Source organism: Aethalodelphis obliquidens, unplaced genomic scaffold (assembly GCF_003676395.1).
Source record: "Aethalodelphis obliquidens isolate GAN/ISIS:26980383/991018 unplaced genomic scaffold, ASM367639v1 scaffold3, whole genome shotgun sequence".
NCBI classification, from domain to species: domain Eukaryota; kingdom Metazoa; phylum Chordata; class Mammalia; order Artiodactyla; family Delphinidae; genus Aethalodelphis; species Aethalodelphis obliquidens.
The window spans coordinates 13,606,379-13,630,168 of NW_020837947.1; the positions used below are offsets into that span (position 1 = coordinate 13,606,379).

At 38.9% G+C, this 23,790-nt stretch overlaps 1 protein-coding gene across 1 annotated transcript in view; it reads left to right on the forward strand.

Annotated features, from left to right (window-relative positions):
* SYNE1 (spectrin repeat containing nuclear envelope protein 1) overlaps positions 1-23,790 on the forward strand; it is a 462,280-nt gene that overhangs the window by 256,141 nt on the left and 182,349 nt on the right. Inside the window, exons 72-84 of the mRNA XM_027083161.1 lie at positions 1,238-1,384; positions 4,526-4,651; positions 5,968-6,144; positions 7,449-7,714; positions 9,298-11,458; positions 14,993-15,330; positions 15,519-15,663; positions 16,331-16,549; positions 17,479-17,738; positions 19,318-19,483; positions 19,945-20,100; positions 22,420-22,572; positions 23,178-23,360. Of these exons, the coding sequence (XP_026938962.1) occupies positions 1,238-1,384; positions 4,526-4,651; positions 5,968-6,144; positions 7,449-7,714; positions 9,298-11,458; positions 14,993-15,330; positions 15,519-15,663; positions 16,331-16,549; positions 17,479-17,738; positions 19,318-19,483; positions 19,945-20,100; positions 22,420-22,572; positions 23,178-23,360 (4,497 nt within the window). The remainder of the gene's footprint in view (positions 1-1,237; positions 1,385-4,525; positions 4,652-5,967; positions 6,145-7,448; positions 7,715-9,297; positions 11,459-14,992; positions 15,331-15,518; positions 15,664-16,330; positions 16,550-17,478; positions 17,739-19,317; positions 19,484-19,944; positions 20,101-22,419; positions 22,573-23,177; positions 23,361-23,790) is intronic.

Here is a 23,790-nt window from a genome sequence, read left to right on the forward strand (position 1 = left end):
GAAAAAAAAAAAAAAAAAAAAAAAAAAAAGTTAATAAAAAAGAGGGATAAAAGAATCTAACAAATAATTGCAGATGATGACAAAGGGGGTGAGACAAGAAAAACAGTAGCATGGAGCTTTTGATGAGCTCATTTGTTCACTCACTCAACAGAGATTTCTTAGCACTGTCTTTGTAGCAGACTTTTTCTGTGCATTAGGGACACAGCTTAATTTTTTTTTTAATTAGTAAATGTTCGAAAGACAAACATATTTTAAAAATAAACTTTTAAAAAGTAGATGAAATTCTAAGAACAGAGTCAGAATCTTATAATTAAACTTCGCAAAAATGTTAAAGAAAGCAAAATACCTTTTTTCTTTTTGGTTCTGCTTGGAATAAAAATAAATAAGGGATAGTCCTAATATCAGATAAAAATGATTAATTTAATAGATGACAGAGAAAAGCAGAATTCAACTACTGCTTCTGTTGTCTCAATAAGGAAAGAAAAGCCAGTCTAACCTCATAGTCTTTTTTTCTTTCTTTTGTTTTTGATGAAGAGCTTGCTCAGAAAACGTCATAGGTATATTTCACCTTGATTTCAAGGAAACACATAATAGCTTCTCAACATGTCTTTGTGGATAAAATGGAAATTGCTTGGCTGGTTGAGGATTAAGTAATTGAATAGATGCATTAGAAAATGTTTGGGTTATTCTAGATTAGTGTTGTCCTGGAATGTAACTTCTAAGATGAAATGAGGGCATCAAACTCTCCCCTCCCCTGTGTTATAATTTAGTTCCAATTTACCCTACCCTAAAACAGAAGCTTTTCAGTTAGAGAAATACTGGTTATCTTTTCATGAGCCGGCATTTTATTTTTACTTTCTAGTTTAAATGAAAAGGACAGTATTTATACCATGGGGGAAAGCTGCAAAAACTTTTGATTTATGTTTGACCAATTTCCTCCAAAGATTTTATGTATTCTAACACATTTCTAGCGTTACACTCACCCTGCCCACCTTGTCTTTCCATGATCAGGATATTATGTTGTAATGTGTGGGTTGAGACGTTATAAACTGGGGCATAGCCCATGTGCTTTGCAACATTTTGGAACATATGCAGACTCCGTAGATATGTATCTGGTTTTGGGGGGCGTGGTGGGGAGAGGGATCCATTTAAAGTGGACTTGTTTCATTTGCTCGCAGTGATCTTTTTAGAGATATAAAACAGCTCTCACGACTGCAGCATGATTGTTCTGTCTCAGGTGTACCAGAGTCTGGAACATGAACTTCAGAAGCACGTTAGTCGACAAGACACCCTGCAGCAGTGCCAGGCCTGGCTTTCTGCAGTCCAGCCCGATTTAAAGCCAAGCGCACATCCCCCTCTCAGCAGAGCAGAAGCCGTTAAGCAGGTAGATTGTGATTCCTGCAAGTTTACGTTACGCTCTGATTCATTCATTTGATGAAAACATGTTAAGTACCTATTATGTGCCACATGGTGCTGGTTGCTGGAGATACAAAAGTATAAATAAGGTCTGAGCTTGATTCCAGTTAAGTCCGCATTCTAACCAGGAAGACGGGCGCACAACTGAGGTCAATCTGGTAGAATAAATAGGGCATGGGCACTGTAGCCAGAAGATCGATTCCAGTACCTGCTCAACAGGGTGACCATGGGTAAATCACTGAATTTCTCTGAGCCTCAGTGTTCTAATAGGTAAAGTGATTATAAGTATGCTTCCTTCTGAAAGTTATGAAGAAATTCAAATGTTGTACCGCAGTGTACGTGTTTTGTAAACAGAAAAGCAAAATTAGCCTCTCCTGCATTTTTTGGCACAAAACGAGGTGCTTATTAAATAAGTATTGTGTGAATGCTGAATGAATTATTGTTATCATGTGAAAGGAACCTATGGTATATTAATTTGACATCTACGTGCTTAAAATGTTGCTGCTGATACTTCATCAGAATATTTGAGGGATGTTTCTAAATTTTTTGTACTAAGCAATTTTTCTATGTAGTGCAAAGAATATATTTTAAAGGAATTTAGTTGTAAAGGTTGCTGCCAGATAGGAAGTAATGTAAAAATTCAATTTTTTTACCTCAAACTGATATTAAAATAATGTTTGTTCATTTAGTCCGCTTAGAGAATATGTGCAATTAATATGTCCCCCAAAGTATACTTTCTGGCTTAAATGATTTACATTATTTAAGTCATGAAATGGCTCACAGAAGTGCATGTATTACACCTTATAAAAAATAGAATATGGGCCTTCCCTGGTGGCGCAGTGGTTGAGAGTCCACCTGCCAATGCAGGGGACACGGGTTCGTGCCCCAGTCTGGGAAGATCCCACATGCCGCGGAGCGGCTGGGCCCGTGAGCCATGGCCACTGAGCCTGTGCGTCCGGAGCCCGGCCCCCCAAAAGGAAAAACAAAAAAAAGGAAAAGGCCGAAAAAAAAAAAAAAAAAAAAAAAAAAAAAAAATAGAATATGGACAAATCAAACATGGCTCTCCTTGAATCAAGAAATGAAAGATTGTCTGTATTCTGCTTTTTCATTAGACTGTGAGCTTTCTTGGGTCATTTATTGTCTTGTGGCTGTTTGTTTCCAATGTACTTTATTCAGAACAATGCAGACCAAAGCTTGATTCTTCTCTTTTGTTCCCCAAAAAAGAAGTAAAAGCGAGGGGGAGAATAACATTAATCGCAATGACCTTTCGCTAGAACAGGAAATTTCCTACAGCACCCGCATTAGCTGTGGTTGCAGGAGGATGCTGATCCTTCTTGGGGCCCAGATTCAGTGACTGTATGGTTCATTGTTTTACTTTCTGCCCCTTCCACACTGCTTCTCAGAATGGGCTGCCCCCCTTTGGAAGCAACAGAGAAGGGAATTAGAGGTATTGGAAACACCTGGACCTCAGTTGTTCTGAAGGGGAAGAGGTTTTTTGTTGTTTCTTTTTGTTTTGCTTTGTTTTGATCAGTCTTTCCTTTGGCAAGTACTGCTTTCATGTAAAGTCGAGCAGGTCCTGGGTCATTAGTTCGCTTGGATGTGTCACTGGAGAATTCCACTACTGACAGGGTGTCAGACTCTGGGCAGGCTTTGATGGGCTGCCGTTGAATTTGGTCAGGGTCCCAGGGTGCGTCGTGTATCCCTCCCACATGGTAAATGCTCAATACATATGTAATGATAATATGGTCCTCACTACCATTAGCCAATGACAGACTGATTTGATTCCATTAAGAATGTCATTTGTTTTCATAAGGCGTGATGTGAATTTGGGGGAATGAGAAAAAGTACTATCAGATTTGCCCTTGAAATTGATTTTTAGCAAAAATCTTTCATAACTGTTTTGTCATTGACAGTCAACAAGCTGCTCCCAATGCTTTTGGAATCAGGACAACTGTATACATTTTAAAATAAATCATTATTTTTTTAAAGTAAATATATTTATAAAATAAAAATTCAGATATCTCATTCTCTGCTCATTTCCAAACGCTGTTTGGGACAGATAACTTTCTCTGAGCCATGGGTACCTGATGGGATGGTTTTGGTTAACGGCTAATGATACTAATTGGAAGTGAAACACCAGTCAGTCTGTGCAATGGATAAAAGTTTAGGTGCTGCTTTCTACTTAATGGGAAATTGATCTGTATTTGTTACATTTATGTGAGAATGATGTGTCTAGGCAACCCACACAGCTTAGAGGAAATATACTGAGATGAGTCAAAAAGTTAGGCTCCATTATTCGCTATGATTTTGGAAGATCACATGCTGTTTCTGTAGATCAACTTTATCCCATACAACTTGCAGTCAATACCTCTTTCCCAATTAATCACAAAGATGTAGTAAGCGAAAGCCACTTCTCACCACCTCTACCACCCATCGCCCTCCATCAGGCCATCATCACTTCTCATCTAACTCCTGCAGTAGCCTGACAACTGGGGCTGCCAGTTCCGTCCCTGGTTGGGGAACTAGAATCCCACATGCCGCATGGCAACTAAGCCCATGCGCCACAACTAGAGAGCCTGTGTGCTTCAACTACAGGCTCTGGAGCCCGCACGCTACAACTACAGAAGCCCACGCTCTCTGGAACCCGTGTGCCACAACTGCTGAGCCCGTACACCACAACTAGAGAGAAGCCCGTGCACCGCAATAAAAGATCCTGCATGCCGCAAAGAAGACCTGATGCAGCCAAAAATAAATAAATAAATATTTTAAAAAAAAGAAAAGAAAAGAGAAGAAAACAAACTAGAATGTGAACAGAGAATCTGGAAAAACTGTGGAAGTTTCTTGGTTGTTCCCCTTTCCCAGACCATACAGGCTAATTAGAGTAAGAAACAGCTGGTGGACCAATGGCTCCCTGCCAGTGTGTTTGGAAAGCTTTCTTTTGAGTAACTAATATATGTCATTTACAACAATGGTGAAAATACTGAGCATAGCAAGGTTATTTTTGAAATGTCAACAAAATACCACAAATGGTACAAATATTTGCTATCTAAATATAGCATGTCTCTTTCACCCTGACAAGTTTTTTTTTTTCTTCTTTTGTTTTTTTCAGGTCAAACACTTCAGAGCTTTGCAGGAACAGGCAAGGACCTACTTAGATCTCCTTTGTACCATGTGTGACTTGTCAAACTCTTCAGTGAAAACCACAGCAAAAGACATTCAACAAACAGAACAAATGGTAAAAGTTAAAAAATGACATTGGATATATCTGACTATATTCTCTTGCTTGAATGTTAGATGAGAAAAAATTTTTCTTCTTGGAGTATTCTTGCTACAATGCTCCTACAAGCATTATAATAAATATGTATTGAATTTCAGCTAAGTCACAGAGAAGTAGGCACACGCTAATACTGATGCCACTGAATTGGAAGTGAAATATTTAGTCCCATTGAACTGCTAAACATTCGCACCTCTTTCCTCTTCTCTTTTCTCCTCAATTACCATTCTCTCTTTCTCTTTTCCTATTTTTTCACTCATTTTTTTTCTTTTCTCCTTTTCCATTGTTTTCTTTCGGTCATATTTAGTGTGAAAGGGCCTCCTGACCCTTCCTATTAGGATGGCAAACATCTGTCATGACCCTTCTAATTCATTGGCGGTGGCTGAGTGTGGTGTTGAGAAGAATTCTGAAGCTGTATCTGGGCCCTTTGGACAGTGTTGTGATGAGTTAGCAGTACCTGCCTGCAGCAGACAGATGGCGCCACAGAGGCTGTGTGTTTGCTGCTGCTGCTGCTGCCTTAAACTCTGGAACACAACATGTTTGGATTAAAAAAAAAAAAAAAGACTTGGTTTTGTTATTTAACTGATTAAATATTCCAGAATAGTAAAATGATCTAAAGGAAAAAATAATGAAGAAATTAAGATAATTAAATAATTATAATATAGATATTAAAATAATTAAACTAATGTATGTATTTTTACTTTTATGTTTTATTACATTACCAAAGCAAGTCTGTATTTAAATCCTTAAGAAAGATGCTATAGCTCCTATATTTTTTTTTACAGAAATGATTTATCGAAATAAGTTATATGATTTCAAAAACCAGTGAAGCAGATCTAAACATATATCCAAAATGTTAATAACTCAGTGTTCTATAAGAAGTATCAGCAACTATGCACTAGAGAACAATATAAGTCTTTTCTAGTTAACCGCAAGACCAAATTGATGACTCAGTCAAACAGATGTATCCACTGAAATGCCCAATGTGAAACCATTAGGGCAGCTTCTGACCTAATAAATTGTTAAAACTTCTAGACCTTCACAGTATTGATTGAAATCACATGGCATAAGTCTTAGACATTTGAAGTCTTTAGAAAACCTGAATATAAAATCTGTTTTTCTTGAAGCAAATAATTCTTTTTGGATTTATCACTCGTGTGTGTGTGTGTGCACGCGCGCGCATACGTGTGTTGGCCTGTGTACGTGGACAGGCTGATTCATTGAACATAAATGATTCTGTCCATTGCTGCTAACTTTTGCCTCTGTGTTTCCTCCAGATTGAACGAAGGCTTGCCCAGGCACAGAACTTAACTCAGGGCTGGGAAGAGATCAAGCACATGAAGGCTGAGCTTTGGATTTACCTCCAGGATGCCAGTCAGCAGCTGCAGAATATGAAGAGGAGGCACTCAGAACTGGAGCTAAATATTGCACAGAACATGGTGTCTCAAGTAAAGGTAGGAATTAACGTGCCTCCAGGGGAGCTAGAGGAGACCAGGACGGGTGTGTGTCAATCAATCCTTACACATAGTTATTTAAGGAATGAGATAGAACAACTTTCATTTGGTGCCAGAAAAATATACCTCAGCAAGTGAACATTCAGCTATTTTCTTGGAGCTCCAGTTGGCCACTTGCATTGAAGGACATTCACTCTGTAGCTTATTTCTGAATAAAGAACTGTAGGTTAGCTAGCAGAACCAGAAGACTCTGCCATTAAACAAACATGAAGCCTTATTATTCATTAGCTTTTCATCACAATATTGCTAAAGCTGTAGGATTTATCAATTTATTAAATATATATTTAATATATAAAACATATTAACATACAACTGATTTAAAATGTAATAAAATATTTATATAATTTAAAATATAATAGAAAATTATTATAATTATATTAACTTGATTGGAAGTTGTACCAGATTTTTTTTTTTAAAGAATTCTTTTTTTTTTAAATTAATTAATTTTATTTTTGGCTGCGTTGGGTTTTTATTGCTGCACGCGGGCTTTCTCTAGTTGCGGCACCCGGGGGCTGCTCTTCGTTGCGGTGCACGGGCTTCTCACTGCGGTGGCTTCTCTTGTTGCAGAGCACGGGCTTTAGGCGCGTGGGCTTCAGTAGTTGTGGCACGTGGGCCCAGTAGTTGTGGCTCACGGGCTCTAGAGCGCAGGCTCAAGTAGTTGTGGCACACGGGCTTAGTTGCTCCGCAGCATGTGGGGTCTTCCCCGACCAGGGCTTGAACCCGTGTCCCCTGCATTGGCAGGCGTATTCTTAACCACTGCACCACCAGGGAAGCCCTGTACTAGATTTTTAACAAAGCTTAACATTTATTTTTTCTCTGTGACAATCAGCCATTTTTATTTTCTACTGGGATATTGTTTGCATATGCAGAAAGAAGAATGGAAAGAATATAAATTAGATTTTATTCTCAAAAGCATGAACTTTAAAAATTTTTAGAAAACTAAGGATGCACTTTAAGATAAAATATTAGCTTTTTTCCTTAGTGGCTATAATACTGTTTCACATTTATCAGTTTTTCCTTATACTTTTCAAAGTAACACAAGAAAATACCACAGTACCCTCTGATTCTTAAACACTTGGAAATTTGTTCATAAGGAAGTATGATGATTTTAGATTTTCTCTTTGTCCCTCACTATACATTCTTCAGTTACAAAAGTATTCAGAGGTATTGTATCTATGTCTCAATCTGTATTTATTTGGGGGGGGGGGGTTATTCAGCATTATTTTATTGTTGTTATCCTTTAGGATTTTGTTAAGAAACTACAGTGCAAACAGTCATCAGTGACCACTATTACAGAGAAGGTGGATGAGTTAACCAAGAAGCAGGAGTCTCCTGAACACAAGGAAATAAGTCATTTAAACGACCAGTGGCTGGATCTGTGCCTTCAGTCCAACAATCTGTGCTTGCAAAGGGAAGAGGATTTCCAGAGAACACGAGATTACCACAACTGTATGAATGTCGTCGAAGTGTTCTTAGAAAAATTTACTACAGAATGGGATAACTTAGCCAGGTAACAGCAATTCTCCAGTGGGTCACCAAAATGCTAAGCCAGAAATTTCTTAATTTCTATAAAAATCAAAAATGTCTTTCTTACACTTTAAACATTTTCTATCATTATAAACATTGATAAAACATTATGAAGAATCTGGTGTCATCTGTATCCATAATCACGATTTTCCTTGCTCAATATTAACTGAAGCAGGTGAGTAAGAGGAAAATATTTGAAAACGGCACCATTTCTACCTGCGACCTCAAGGAATATTTCAAAGCTGTTACACTGTGAGCTCAAAAAATATCCCAAGAATATTCCTAGTTTTAATTACCAGTTATGGGACTATCGTCTATGATTTCAGGACATGAATCCTTCTTGAATCTATAGTCCCAAGGGTTTCTTGTCAATTCTGTAAAGTAACATGTTCTATGTAATTCAGTCTAGTTTTGTCTTGTACTTGTGGTATTCTAGAACTTAGTGAACAATCTAAATTCAATTAATGTGTGTCTTATTTGATTTTATAGCAATTGAACCCCTCTTAACTTTTTCTTTGAAAAGGATTCCCTCTTTCCCACATACATTGAGTGTATGGAAATCCTTCTATGCTCTGATCCCTATAATTATTAAAACCTGTACTTCTTCTGCCCAGATTTATCAATTTGTAGCCATTAAAACTGAAAACATTATTCTAGCTGTAGTTAACTCATTAAATCATAGGTTTTTTGTTTTGGGGTGTTTCTGTTTTGGAGGAGGTACACTGCTTTCTGATTTGTTTACTTTTTCTTGACGCTCAGCATTTTACTAATCTTTGGGATAAATCCAATATCAGCAAAAACCCATATTTCAGACGGACAATAGGCACCTCCGTCTGGTTAACCCACAATCGCCTCAGATCTAATATGTCCCGAACAGAACTCATCACATGGCCTCCCAACACGCTTCCTCATACTTGAGAACTAATCGTTTGTAAGTGAAAAAGACCCTAAGGTGGAATTTTCTCCTATGTGTTTTGTAGTCAAAGGGATGAGAATCCTTTGCATTTCACAGTTATTTCTAAAGGTTTCTAATGATAAACAGAAAATATCTAAGTTCCACACATGAGCAGCTGTTAGAGCCGTTGGTTGTTTCTTACACATGGTAGACCGTCTAGCACTGGATTGTCTACGGGAGCTTCTTCTCACAGTAAAGCACGTAAGTCACAGATCACTTAATTTCTCCACGTGCCTTTCAAGAATGCAGTAGATCAGTGTTTCTCAATATTTAGTGTCTCCGCAGATCATCAGGGGAACTTGTTAATATGCAGATCCTCGTCAGTTGCTGAGAGTCAGAGGAAGAAGCTAAAAAGTACACCTCAGATGTGATGGGAGGGCAGCCTTAGCTAGAAGAAGTTATCTGGGCAAACTATCTTGGTTCAACTTCTGCTATGGAACTATATGGGTCTTACGTTCCATAATAATTGCAGCATCTCTGTCGATAAGCCATGAATTGAACCACTCTAAGCTAAGAAAGAAGATGGTGATATACACTTTAACATGATGTGAACAAACACAGGTATTAACTAAAGTTAACTTGATTTTATGTCTTTTAATATATACATATAGATCTGATGCAGAGAGTACAGCCATCCACCTAGAAGCTTTGAAGAAGTTGGCACTGGCATTGCAGGAGAGAAAGCAGGCTATTGACGATCTGAAAGAGAAAAAGCAGAATATGATAGACCATCTGAATGTGGATGACAAAGAATTAGTCAAAGAACAGACGAGTCACCTTGAACAACGCTGGTTTCAGCTTGAGGACCTTGTTGAAAGGAAAATCCAAGTGTCTGTCACCAACCTGGAGGAGTTAAGTGTGGTCCGGTCCAGATTTCAGGAGCTGATGGACTGGGCGGAAGAGCAACGACCCAACATTGCTGAGGCTCTTAAGCAGAGCCCCCCGCCTGACATGGCTCAGAACCTTCTCATGGATCACCTTGCCATTTGCAGCGAACTGGAGGCCAAACAGATGCTCCTGAAATCACTCACGAAGGATGCTGATAGGGTGATGGCTGATCTCGGCCTCAATGAGAGGCAGATAATCCAGAAGGTACTCTCTGATGCCCAAAGGCATGTGAATAGTCTCAGCGACTTAGTGGGCCAGAGACGAAAGTACTTAAACAAGGCTTTGTCCGAGAAAACCCAGTTTCTCATGGCGGTGTTCCAGGCGACCAGCCAAATTCAGCAACATGAGCGCAAGATAATGTTCCGTGAACATATCTGCCTGTTACCGGATGACGTGAGCAAACAAGTGAAGACATGTAAGAGCGCACAAGCCAGCCTCAAGACTTACCAAAATGAAGTCACTGGGCTTTGGGCCCAGGGCCGCGAGTTAATGAAAGGAGTCACAGAGCAGGAAAAGAGCGAGGTGCTGGGGAAGCTTCAGGAATTGCAGAGTGTCTATGACACCGTTTTACAAAAGTGCAGCCATCGGCTACAAGAACTAGAGAAAAATTTGGTTTCAAGGAAGCATTTTAAGGAAGATTTTGATAAAGCTTGTCACTGGCTAAAACAAGCAGATATTGTTACCTTTCCTGAAATCAACCTAATGAATGAGAGTGCTGAGCTGCATACACAACTGGCCAAATACCAACACATTCTTGAACAATCTCCAGAATATGAAAATCTCCTACTTACGCTGCAGAGAACTGGACAGGCCATACTGCCGACGCTGAATGAAGTCGATCATTCCTACCTCAACGAAAAGCTAAATGCACTGCCCCTGCAGTTCAATGTAATTGTCGACTTGGCTAAAGACAAGTTCTATAAAGTCCAGGAAGCAATTCTGGCTCGGAAAGAATATGATTCCTTGATCGAGTTGACAACCCAGTCTCTGTGTGATCTCGAAGACCAGTTCTCCAAGGTGAGCCAAGTCCCCAGCGACCTGAGCGTTGAAGAGGCCCTGTGTCTTCAGGATGGTTGTCGAGCTCTTGGGGGAGAGGTGGCAGCCCTTGCAGAAGCAGTGGACGAACTGAACCAGAAGAAAGAAAGTTTTCGCAGCACAGGGCAGCCATGGCAACCAGACCGGATGCTGCATCTCGTCACCCTGTACCACAGACTGAAGCGACAGACAGAACAAAGGGTGAGCTTATTAGAAGACACCACCAGTGCTTATCAAGAGCATGAAAAGATGAGCCACCAGCTAGACAAACAACTAGAGGTTGTGAGAACAGAGCAGGCCAAGGTGAACGAGGAGACGCTTCCTGCAGAGGAGAAGCTCAAAGTGTATCACTCCCTGGCGGGAAGCCTCCAGGATTCAGGAATTCTTCTAAAACGAGTGACTGTGCATCTCGAAGATCTTGTTCCGCATCTTGATCCCTCAGCTTACGAGAAAGCCAAGCATCAGATCCAAGCCTGGCAAGAGGAGTTAAAACTGCTGACTTCCGCCATTGGCGTGACGGTGACGGAGTGTGAGAGCCGCATGGTGCAGAGCAGAGACTTCCAGACAGAGCTGAGCCGCTCCCTGGACTGGCTGCGGAGCGTGGAGACAGCGCTGAGGGGGCCACTGTGCCTGGACCTGAACCTGCGGGACGTCCAGGAGGAGATCAGAAAGGTCCAAATCCATCAGGAAGAGGTGCAGTCCAGCCTGAGGATAATGAATGCGCTGAGTAACAAGGAGAAGGAGAAATTCACGAGGGCCAAAGAGCTGATCTCTGCCGACCTACAGCACACGCTAGCTGAGCTCTCCGAGCTGGACGGGGCCCTGCAGGAAGCTCTCCGCACCAGACAGGTCGGTACCACAGGGCTTCCCCTTTCTTTTTTCCACTTTGCTTCTTTGTAAATAGGTGTGAGAAATTTCTTTGGTTTCGATTTTTTGTTTAGAATTGCTTCCTTAAATGTTTCTTTTTTTGACTACTACATGGAATCATCTTCAGTTGTGACTTTTAAAAAGGTGCTTTTATTGTTTATCGTCATGGTATTCATTTCATGTGGTTTTCATGTTCACTTGACTTTGGTTTTAATACAGGAACACCTCAGTTATTCTCCTTTAGGAGAGATAATAAATGATAGCACTAGTATAATTAATACCATATGTGAGGAATTAATCATAAAATTCATTCATTAGCAATGAATAAGTAGTGATGCTTTTTTAAAAACAAGTGAAACCTGGCATTTCTAAGCTTAGTCCTGGATGAAGAGTCTCCAGGTGGAGAGAGGCAGACGGATGATGCAGTCCTGACAGTGCTGAGCCAGGCTTTCTTGCGGGGTCTCCCATCAGTTGCCCCATCTCTCCACCGCTTCCTCAGGGAGGAGTGCTTCCTCTTCTCTGGCTTCCCTGAAGCACAACAGAAGCAAGACTAGAATATCCAGGGCTTCCCTGGTGGGGCAGTGGTTGAGAGTCCGCCTGCCGGTGCAGGGGACACGGGTTCGTGCCCCGGTCCGGGAGGATCCCACGTGCCGCGGAGCGGCTGGACCCGTGACCCATGGCTGCTGAGCCTGCACGTCCGGAGCCTGTGCTCCACAGAGGGAGGGGCCACAATAGTGAGAGGCCCGAGTACTGTAAAAAAAAAAAAAAAAAAAGACTAGAATATCCATCATGACTTGACTTGAAGATAACAAAGAAATGAGAGCATGCTCAGAACTTCCCAGGTTAGCCTCCTAATTGTGACTTGTTTGGGGGCTCTGTGCATTCAAAAATAAGAGAGATACAACAGTGCCCAGAGGTGTACTTCCTTTAATCCCTTGACCCTTTTTCTCCACATCTGTCCCTCTGATTCTATGGGATTTCAACCAGCCGTTTAAGTTAAGGACAGCCTCCCTTAGGATAATATAGTAACTGGAGCTTTGGAGTAAAGCACACCTGGATTTCAATCTCAGTTATATGATCTTGAGCGAATTACCTACATCCCGTAAGTCTCAGTTTTCTCTGTGGGAGAGGGATAATAATATCTCCCTCTTCAGATTTATATTCTTAGTGCAGGGTCTGATGTAGAGGTATCCCCGGATGACTCTTAGCTATCATTGAACTTTATTTTTCACATAGATTAAGGTTAACACTAAATAATACAATTTTTAAAAAATCTTAACATGTGGTTAAAATCTTAGTAAACTTCATCATGTAAAATTCTGACTTCTTAAACTAGAGTCTATTTAGTATATTTTTACCTTTTCATGTTGGTTCAGGCCACTGTTAAATTTTTTTCAAAAAACTATGTCCCTATAGCTGTAGGGATAGAGATGGAGTATTTAACCCAGAGTGAAGAATCGAAACAGAAGTTACCTGGGATTTTCCTTCTTGAAAAACATCTGTCATGTAAGCTTGCTTCTGTTGATTTGATGATGTTTTTTTTTTTTTTTTTTTTTTTTTTTGCTGTACGCGGGCCTCTCACTGTTGTGGCCTCTCCCGTTGCGGAGCACAGGCTCCGGACGCGCAGGCTCAGCGACCATGGCTCACGGGCCCAGCCGCTCCGCGGCATGTGGGATCTTCCCGGACCGGGGCACGAACCCGTGTCCCCTGCATCGGCAGGTGGACTCTCAACCACTGCGCCACCAGGGAAACCCGATTTGATGATTTTTGAACCAAAATCTTGAATCTGCTAAGGTGTCCCTACTTCTGCCATCTTGTGATTGGTAGTCTTATTGATTGTCTTGGCCCAAATAACTGAAGGTCGCGGTTCTGGTGGCATTTCTAACCTCCACCACTGATTCTTTGCTTTGCCATCCTCGTTCTTTCCTCATTAAGTGCTAATCTTACATGTACTTTCTCTACCACTTCTCTGCATCTTTGCTTGACAGTAATGGCTTGTCTTGTCCAACCACTGATGGCCAATTAGAGTGTTTCCTTTCCGTCTGGATCTGAATGGACTTCATTGCACAGGGGTCAGCTTTCCAATCTTCAACTTTTCTATCGTAGTCTCTATGCAAGACTTATAGGCTACTATTTCACTACCAGAAATCACTATTTGGTCTGGTAAATGCCGTTTTGGAAGTTTGGTGTTATTACACTCCCTTTTTTCCCCTCCAGCTTTATTGAGGGATAATTGACAAAGAAAATGGTAAGATATTTAAAGTGTACAATGTAATGGTTTGATATATGTACACATTGTGAAAGAATTCCTTCTTCAAGTCAGTTAACAAGTTAACACATCCATCACATCACATATTTATCTTTATCTGTTTTTTGTTTTTTTGGTGAAAACACTTAATTTCTGCTTGTTAAGCAAATTTCAAGTATACGTTACACTGTTATCAGCTATAGTCACCATGTTACATGTTAGATCCCCAGACCTTATTCAACTTAAAACTAAAAGTTTGCACCTTTTTTTTTTTTTTTTTTTTTTTTTGCCTGCACCGCACAGCTTGTGGGATTTTAGTTCCCCGACCAGGGATTGAACCTGGGCCCTCAGCAGTGAGATCATGGAATCTTAACCCCTGGACCACCAGGAATTCCCAAAAAGTTTGCACCATTTTACCAACCTCTCTATTTTGTTCACCCTGCAGCCCCTGGCAACCAGTTTTCTACTCTAAGTTGCTATGATTTCAGCTTTTTCTTTTTTTTTTTTTTTTTTTTTTAGAGTCCATATATTTGTGAGACCATGTGATATTTGTCTTTTTCTGTCTGGCTTATTTCACTTAGAGTAATGTCCTCCAGGTTTGTCCATGTTTTGGGAAATGACAGGATTTCCTTCTTTTTTAAGGCTGAATAATATTCCAAGGTGTGTATTTTTTTTTAATTCTTTCATCTGTGGATGGACACTTAGGTTGTCTCCATACCTTGACTATTGTGAATAACACTGCTATGAACATGAGAGTACAGATATCTCTTCCAGATAATGATTTTGTTTTCTTTGGATAAATACCCAGAAGTGAGATTGCTGGATCATATTGGCAGTTAATTTCTTGAGGAACTTCCATGCTGTTTTCCACAGTGGCTATAGCAGTTTACATTCCTACTGGTATTATTATACTCCTACCTAAAGGAGTCATTATTTCACTTTGGTGACTATTCATTCTGCCACATATTAGTAAGCATTATATTTTTTCTTTAAAGAGAGGACATTTCAGAACCATCATAAATTTCTATTCCATCTGTGACCTTGTTTATTTATTTTAACTGCAATAATAAAATTATAACAAGAAGAACAGAAGGGAAAGTAAAGGATAATAATGGATTGCACCAAAAAAAATTTACCAGCTTATCAATTCATTTATACACATACATCCATGTGACTGAAGACTGGAAAAGAAATGGAAAGCATAAATTTATTTTTGGCAAACACATTGCAAAAGAGAGTTGATTATGTTTGCAATTGCTGTTTTTCAGGCTACCTTGACTCAGATGTATAGTCAGTGTCAAAGGTACTATCAAGTGTTTCAAGCAGCTAATGACTGGCTTGACGATGCTCACGAAATATTACAGCTGACAGGCAACGGCCTAGATGTGGAGAGTGCAGAGGAAAGTCTCAAAAACCACATGGAATTTTTTAGTACAGAGGATCAGTTCCACAGCAATCTGGAGGAGCTCCAAGGCCTAGTAGCCAACCTGGACCCACTCATCAAGCCAAGTGCAAAAGAGGACTTAGCACAGAAAATGGCCTCCCTGGAAGAGAAAAGCCAGGGGACAATACAGGAGTCACACGTCCAATTAGATCTCTTGCAGAGGTATTGGATTTGTTTTGGTCTTTATATTCTAGTGAAATGGATTTTCATGTGGAAAATAGGAATATATTAATGATATACATTATCATTCATTCTCTTCTCTTAAGTATCACTAGACATATTGACATCGAGCTCTGCATAGAGATGTGTGATTTGAAGTTGCTTATTGATGTGTGTTGGATTTTTTCAAGATGTGCAGCTCAGTGGCAGGATTACCAGAAGGCAAGGGAAGAGGTTATTGAATTGATGAATGATGCAGAGAAGAAACTGTCTGAGTTTTCTTTACTGAAGACTTCTTCCAGTCATGAAGCAGAAGAAAAATTGTCAGAACACAAGGTTAGCTTTGTTGTTTTTTTTTAATATTCTTTCATTGTAACTGTAATGGGTCTTTGCAATATGAGAGTTCCAGAAACAAGTCAATAAATCTTCATTTCCACCTCGGCTTTTTAAACACAAAAAGGATACATTTAACCACATTTCTTAGCAGTTTTAACTTAATTAAATGCTGTCATCTTTTTAGGATTCCCGTTAGAAATGCATAGCTAGGTTTAAAAAGACACATTCAGAGCAATTTGCTTCTGATAAGATGTGATACAATAGATTTCAGTAAATACTTTCTGGTGTAACTTACATTAGTTCAATTAAAATTCAAAAATTAATAGCTGAGTCTCACTCATATCACAGCAAAATAAGGTAGAATGTGACATACTTAAATATCAAATTCCATTCACTTATATTTTTGCTAGTTTTTAAAAATGGGAGAATGTCATCTCAAGCAGCATGTAAATGTTTGTTTGTAATAAATAAGTATTCGCCTTACCTCTTTTAAAAAAGCCAAGCCAAACTCAATTACAAATTAAATGTAAAAGTAAGAATTACCAGAGGAAAATAAACATATGTAGGAACATTTCCTTTTGCGGATAATTTTAGGCTTTACCAAAATCCATAGAGCTTTTGAGAAAAACCATCTCTCCCCTCAACCTCTGTTCCTCTGCCCACCCAGGCTTTAGTGTCAGTAGTTAACTCTTTTCATGAGAAAATTGTGGCCTTAGAGGGTGAAGCTTCAGAACTGGAAAGAACCGGAAATGGCACCAGCAAAGCAACCATAAGCAGGTCGATGACGGCTGTCTGGCAGCGCTGGACACGGCTCCGCGCTGTGGCCCAGGACCAGGAGAAGATACTGGAAGATGCAGTGGATGAGTGGAAGAGCTTTAACAATAAGGTAATCTCCATTACTGATGGGCTCAAAGTATTGTTTCCTTGCTGATGAGAATGTATTTTGAAAAGTGGTATTTTGCTCCTTTTTTCAAATCGGCCTTATGAAAGTAAAAAGCCTTTTCAAAAAAATCTCTATTTACATTGATATGAAAACCAAATTATGAAATAAAATATGTATGCAATGTGCAATTTAGTCCCAAGGCTGGGTCCAGTTATTTTAATAGGAAATAAGCCAAGTAATCACATTTGAAAGGGGGACAAGCCCATTTTGCCCCATTTGTGAGGCTCTTAGTGACACTTTCTTTCCTGGCCCTGAAAAAGTGCAAAACACTTTGTCTTTGCCATGAAATAAGCAGGAATTTAACTCATTTTCCAAATCCTGTTTAATTTAATATCTTCCCTTTTAAGTAGGGTTCAAGTTTTAAGCCACATCTTCCTTTATGACTCAAAGGCACGTATTCATGTTAGCGTAAATATTGAAAAGAGTTTTTCTTTTATCTGTTTAGTAAAAGAAAATTTTTTTAAAAAAACCTTTTTCAATGTTATGAAATGTCTGATTGCCCTATTATTATTATATATTTTATTTATTTATTTTTGGCCACGCCATGCAGCATGTGGGATCTTAGTTCCCTAACCAGGGATCGAACCCGTGCCCCCTGCATTGGGAGCACAGAGTCTTAACCATTGGATTGCCAGGGGAGTCCCTGCCCTGATGTTATTTTGAGATTAAATCTTAAAACCCAGAATAATAGCGTGGTCTTTCCTTCCATGTTAAGGAGATTGTTCACATTTTAGTTTCCTGAGATTTAGAGTTGACACCATCATCTTTAACGTGCTCCAATGCATTAGTGTCAGATTTGGCATTTATGGGAATTGCCCTCTTTTTTTCAGTTTATTTACTTTGAACTTCATAGTATGTACATTTGTCATCAGGTTAAAAAAGCCACTGAAATGATTAATAAGCTGCAAGATAAATTACCGGGAAGTTCAGCAGAGAAAGCCTCAAAAGCAGAACTCTTAACTCTTCTTGAATATCATGACACATTCATTCTGGAGCTGGAACAGCAACAGTCGGGCTTACGGATGCTGGAGCAGCAAGCAGTGAGCATGCTCCAGGATGGGGCCGAGCTGTCCCCTGGAGAAGAGCTACCCACTGTGCAGGAAATCACGGCAATGCAGGACCGGTGCCTGAAGTAATTATACACCTGCTCTCATTCTCTGCTTCTAAACTTGGCTATGACCCAAAGGGACAAATGTGGTATTAAGAGTCTGGGAGTGCTCCCCCCGACCACCTTACAAATGTGGGGCTCTGTTCCTGTCATCCTTGCTATCTAGTACATATCTAGTCGTATTTAGAAATATAGTAATGAACCAGATGCAATCTCTGCCTTCAGGTAGTTTATAGTCAAGCAGCAGAGGTAGACAACTAAAGATGCCTTTTAGGTGGAACATGGGAGGGGCACTAAGGGAAATCAAAGCAGAGGCAACTAAACTAGGAGAGGAGTCAAGGAAGGCTTCTCTTCAGAAGGGTGTTTAAGCTAAAGACTAAGCAGGCTTGAGCCAGCCAGTGAGGTGGGAGGAGAGCTCTGCAAACAGGGCAATAACAAGAAAGCATGGAAGGAAGCATGTCACCTCAGGGGAACTCTTGGGTGATGGGGCGATTCATGAGACATAAAGCTTAAAAGGTAAACAGTTGGGAGCTATTGAGTACTTGGTTTTGATAAATCTTGATAACTCATTGGCTAAATTGGATGACACATAGATTAGAGCAAGGATGATACCAAAGTCCAGGTAAATAGTAGTCATTTACTGATAGTGAACTTAGAGAAAGTTAATCTTTTATTTATTTATTTATTTATTTTTGGCTGTGTTGGTTCTTCATTGCTACACACAGGTTTTCTCTAGTTGTGGAAGGCGTGGGGGGGGGCACTCTTCGTTGCGGTGTGCCGGCTTCTCTTGTTGCGGTGCATGGGCTCAGTAGTTGTGGCGCACAGGCTTAGTTTTTCCGCGGCACGTGGGATCTTCCCGGACCAGGGTTTGAACCTGTGTCCCCTGCATTGGCAGGCGGATTCTTAACCACTGCATCACCAGGGAAGTCCTGAAAGTTAATCTTCATGATATGTAACCAGCCTGATTCACTTATGGGGCCAGAGAGGAAACGTCACTATGTAATTTAACTCCTGTATTAACTACTATTACTCATACATATCCTACATTCACCCCTTCACTATAGATGAGTTCAGGATAATCTGACTCCACGTATTTAAATTTTTTTAACCAAATTTATGTCAATTCAAATAAAGACTTAAAATTTGGATGTTGAACATTATTAATCATAAAATTTCCAAAGTTTGAGTCTTTATTTAAAGACTAGTTTCTAATAGGCACAAATACTCCAGTTACACATTACCTTTAAAGACTGATGATTCTGCACCATGAGTAGATTTTCAAAGAGGAAATAAATAATCCAACAATCTCCAGGTTACTCTCGACAAGAAAATGAATTGCAGTTTAGTGGCATGGGAGTATGTCAGCTCTCAATTTTCCAGGGATAATTCATTCACTTCACGTGATGTATTTTCTCCTGTTATACCTGAAAAAAACTTAAGTGATACTGAAAATCATCTGGCAGTTTGGGGGAAGTGTCTTTACTTGGAAAAGATAGGCGGCTTCACTTTTTTAATGTCTGTTTTTGACAATTTGATGTCATGTATTGGGGGGGTTCCTTTCGTTTCAATCCACATCTGCTTTCTCCCTTTATTGTATTTAAAGCATACAGGAGAACGTTAAGAAGAACAGAAAGGTGTTAAGGCAGGAGCTGAAGGAGCGAGAAGTGGTGGAGACCCACATCAATTCAGTAAAATCTTGGGTTCAGGAAACGAAGGAGTATTTGGGGAATCCAACAATAGAAATAGATGCTCAACTTGAAGAACTTAAGGTACAAAACTCATTCCCTAGACCCATCATGTTAAAAAATTGTCCTGCTTTTAATCAAATGTATCTGTTTATATTCAATGAAATAATTGAATTAAAAATTTTTAGAAATGTTTTATAAACATTTATGTACATTTGTCATCAGGTGAAAAAAGCCACTGAAATTATTAATAAGCTGCAAGATAAATTACTGGGAAGTTCAGCAGAGAACTTCCCGGTAACTTATAGAAAACTAAAAGTTTTCTATAAGACTTTTAGTATTATTTCACTGGGCTTTCTTTTGTTCTGTATAAAGTGGACATGCTTCTTATTGAGACTAAAGAAAATTTTGCTTTTTGTAAATGTGTTTCTCTAATTCCACACAATCATATTTTGAGGAACAATACATAGCCTTGTCTCTGTACCCATAAAAATTAATTTCCTTATCAGGCTCCCCGAAATTTCTTATGTTGATCTTTTCTTCAGATTCTCCTAACAGAAGCCACAAATCACCGACAGAACATTGAGAAAATGGCTGAAGAACAGAAGAACAAGTATCTTGGTCTTTATACTATATTACCTTCTGAACTCTCCCTTCAGCTAGCTGAAGTGGCCTTGGACCTAGGAACTATCCATGATCAGGTAAACCTACGGTCAAGAAAGAGTACTTTTCCACTCTTTTATAGGTCAGTACTCTTGTATGAGAGTTCGTGATTTTCACAATCCTGTCTTCATGGAAACAGAGTTAAAAAAAAAAGATCAGTATAAAATAATAATATTAAATTAGAGGTCTTATTCATAGGCAAGAAGCATATGAGAAGATATTAGATGTGAACAATACTGTCAAACATTAAAGATAATTTATCTGCTTCCAAAAGGAAATTACTCAGAGAAACAAAGATACATTTCATGTATTCAACAAGTATTTATAGAGTATCCAGAGTCTGCCAGGCACTCTTCTTTTGTTGTTTCAGTTCAACAAGATGTAGTAGGTGAAGATATTTGAAAAAAGGGAAAATCAGAGTTAAAAAAATAAGGTAAAACCAGGAATGAGGTTTTTACCCCAAATGCATGCTATAGGGTCCCGTATTGTGTCTAGAGGAAGTCTTATCAGTCTAACTTCCAAATAACTAAGGAAAGGAATGTGTATAAATTTTTTTTTTTTTTTTTTTGCTGTACGTGGGCGTCTCACTGTTGTGGCCTCTCCCGTTGCGGAGCACAGGCTCCGGACGCGCAGGCTCAGTGGCCATGGCTCACGGGCCCAGCTGCTCCGCGGCATGTGGGATCCTCCCGGACCAGGGCACGAACCCGTGTCCCCTGCATCGGCAGGGGGACTCTCAACCACTGCATCACCAGGGAAGCCAGGAATGTGTATAAATTTTAAAACAAACCTTTTTTTTTTTTTAAATTTAACAAATTGCTACATAGCCATTCATAGCACTGAGATCAGAGGGATATTTCTATCTTAACTCCTAGTAAAGAACATACACTTTCATGTAGGGAAAATAGCTTCAGTAGCATTTGTATGGAAACATAATGGGTTTTAGGACCTTCTTGGTGGCCTGCCACTAAAGCAGTTTAGTTAAAACTGGTCTACAGAAGATAAAGGGAGGATCATTCTAAACTACTACATGAAATGGAAAGTAGTATTGCGTTGTAGAAACTATAAAACTATAAAATTCAGGTAAGTGTGCTGTGCCTTTTAGACTCTCCGGTGTATGATGCAAAGTGTTTAAAAATTTTCATCAAAGTCTAATTCTACTGCATCATACTATTGACCTAAACTAAAATATTATTTTTTATTTTAAGTATTAAAATACTAATTTTATACTAATATTTTACAGTATTACTTATTTGGTTTTTCTTCTTAGACATTGGAAGGTCTTTTGGGAAGGATGACTTGGCGAGTTCAGATCTTAAAAAAAGAAGTTCAAATTTCAGGTTTTTTTCCTCTGGATACATTTCCCTATCATAGAGTTATTCACGTGCATTCCATTTACGTTAGCGCTCAACGCAAAATAACGAAGTCGAAAAAAGTACTCTTTTAATGGTGTATTTCCTCACTACTAAGGAGATTTGATTTGCTATTTTTATATATTACAAAATGATCAGCACAATAAATCTAGTTAGCATTCAAAACCATACATAGTTATAAAAATTCTTTTTCTTGTGATGAAAACTTTTCAGAAGTACTCTCTTAGCGACCTTCAAGCATGCAGTATAAGGTTGTTAACTATAGTCACCATGCCATACGTTACATCTGCATCACTTAAAGAGATTTTTTAAGGCCTTTCATTTATACAAAGAAAATATTTCTTTACCATCTTCCCTTCAACATTTTATTAGAAGCAAAATATGAATGTTATCATATCAAATCAAAGCCATTAGAAACTTGTAAATATTAACTGTGATTTTTCATTTTCCTTTCCATTGGACATGTTCTGTGCTTTTTTGTCATACTGTACAGAGGTAATTGGAAGTTAGAAAAAGAGTTAACAGATCATTAACAGCTACTTATGAAAAGATACATGGACACAAATCTGTGTGCCTCCAATTATCTGGAATCGTCTTCCATTTTATGAAGAAAAAGGCCTAGAAGAGTTTGTATGTTTAGGGTCACAGAGTTAGTAAGTGGAGAAGATAGAGTTCAAACTCAGCTATCTGCACTGCTTCCTGTAAACACCTGATGAGTGAATCACTCTACATGCATTGCTTGCTCCTTTGCTGAAATAGCAGCAGAAAGAGGTGCAGTTAATACGTAAAATGGTGGGAAGTAAGGCTGCAGGGAAAACCATGAGCGTTTGTAATTGCACGTGGCTGGCTTGTTGAGGTACTTCGATGCCAAAGCAGTGTTGATGACTTAGAGTGCCTCTTGGCAATATCTGAAGATGGAGATATATATTAGTATTAATTATCCAATTTTTACCATGGTTGATTTTGCTGTTCTCATTGATTATTTAGATCCAGGACAAAATAAAAGAAGTTGAACAGAGCAAGGCCATGAGTCAGGAATTCAGCCAGCAAATTCAGAAGATAGCCAAAGATCTCACAACCATTCTAACCAAGCTGAGAGCAAAGACAGATAATTTAGTTCAAGCTAAAACTGACCAAAAGGTAAGGAAGGAGAAGTGGAAATATAAGGGGGGCTATTGAATGAATTAAATATTCTGAGTGCATTAGTTTATTTTGAAGATACAGGAAAAAAAAAAAAAAAGCTTCCTTGATTAGCAGGCTTCATGAAAACCAGAGAGTAAAGGCAGGCAGTAAAGAAATTTTGTAAATACAATAATATAGAGCTACTTATATCGTATAATTTATTATCACAGTTAAACTGTATTCATAAATATACATGCATATGTAGTGTCAAAGGACTAAATGATGGTTTAGGATTACAGGTATATAAATTTCAAAATGAAGGATGTTCTTGGTAGTTAAATCCCTGTTCTCATTTTGCCAATGAGTAAAGGTAATCCTTTTTGGGTGGGACAGAAGGAACATTTTAGCTCTCTCAGCCTCGTAGGAAATAAACACCAGGGTTACAAAACATCCTGCTGTGCCTTTTCAACTGAAGAAACAGAAATGAACCGATCATAGTTGAATTATTCTTATATATTTGGCTTTTACAAAAATCATTTAAAATATAATCCTTCTGATTCTGGAAAATCTGGAGAAATTTATTATCTATAGTCTAACGTTCTTTCCTTTTGATGACCATCCAGGTGCTAGGAAAGGAATTAGATGTCTGTAACTTAAAATTAATGGACCTAGATGAAGCAGTACAAAAATTCTCAGAACACAATGGCCAACTGGGTAAACCACTGGCCAAGAAGATTGGAAAACTGACTGAACTTCACCAGCAGGCCATTAGACAGGCCAATAACCGGCTCTCTAAGCTCAGCCAGGTATGTTTTCCCAGCCGGTAATCAACATTCTCTAAAGCCAAAATTCAATTTTCTATTTTTTGCTTTTAAAAATAAGTGAAAAGATAATATGGACGGTGATGAGAGTAAGTTAAATGTAGCTTATTTCATACCATGCCTGTGTTCCTAAAATTGACACGTAAACCTGACTTTATTTTATATCAAACCATATAATAAATTTATTGACAAAGGTGTTCCTATAAATGGACTTTTATAAATAAGTAAATATATATGTATGTATGTTTGCCTTTACTTAATTGGTTCAGGTCACACATCATCATAATTGTTGAGCATAGACTGAACTTTTGCCAATAGATTATGTTTCTTTCTGTAATCAGGGATGAGTTAAATCAGAATTTGCAACCAATAAATTATAATATTGAAACCTATAATCCCCACCTACCACCTCCTT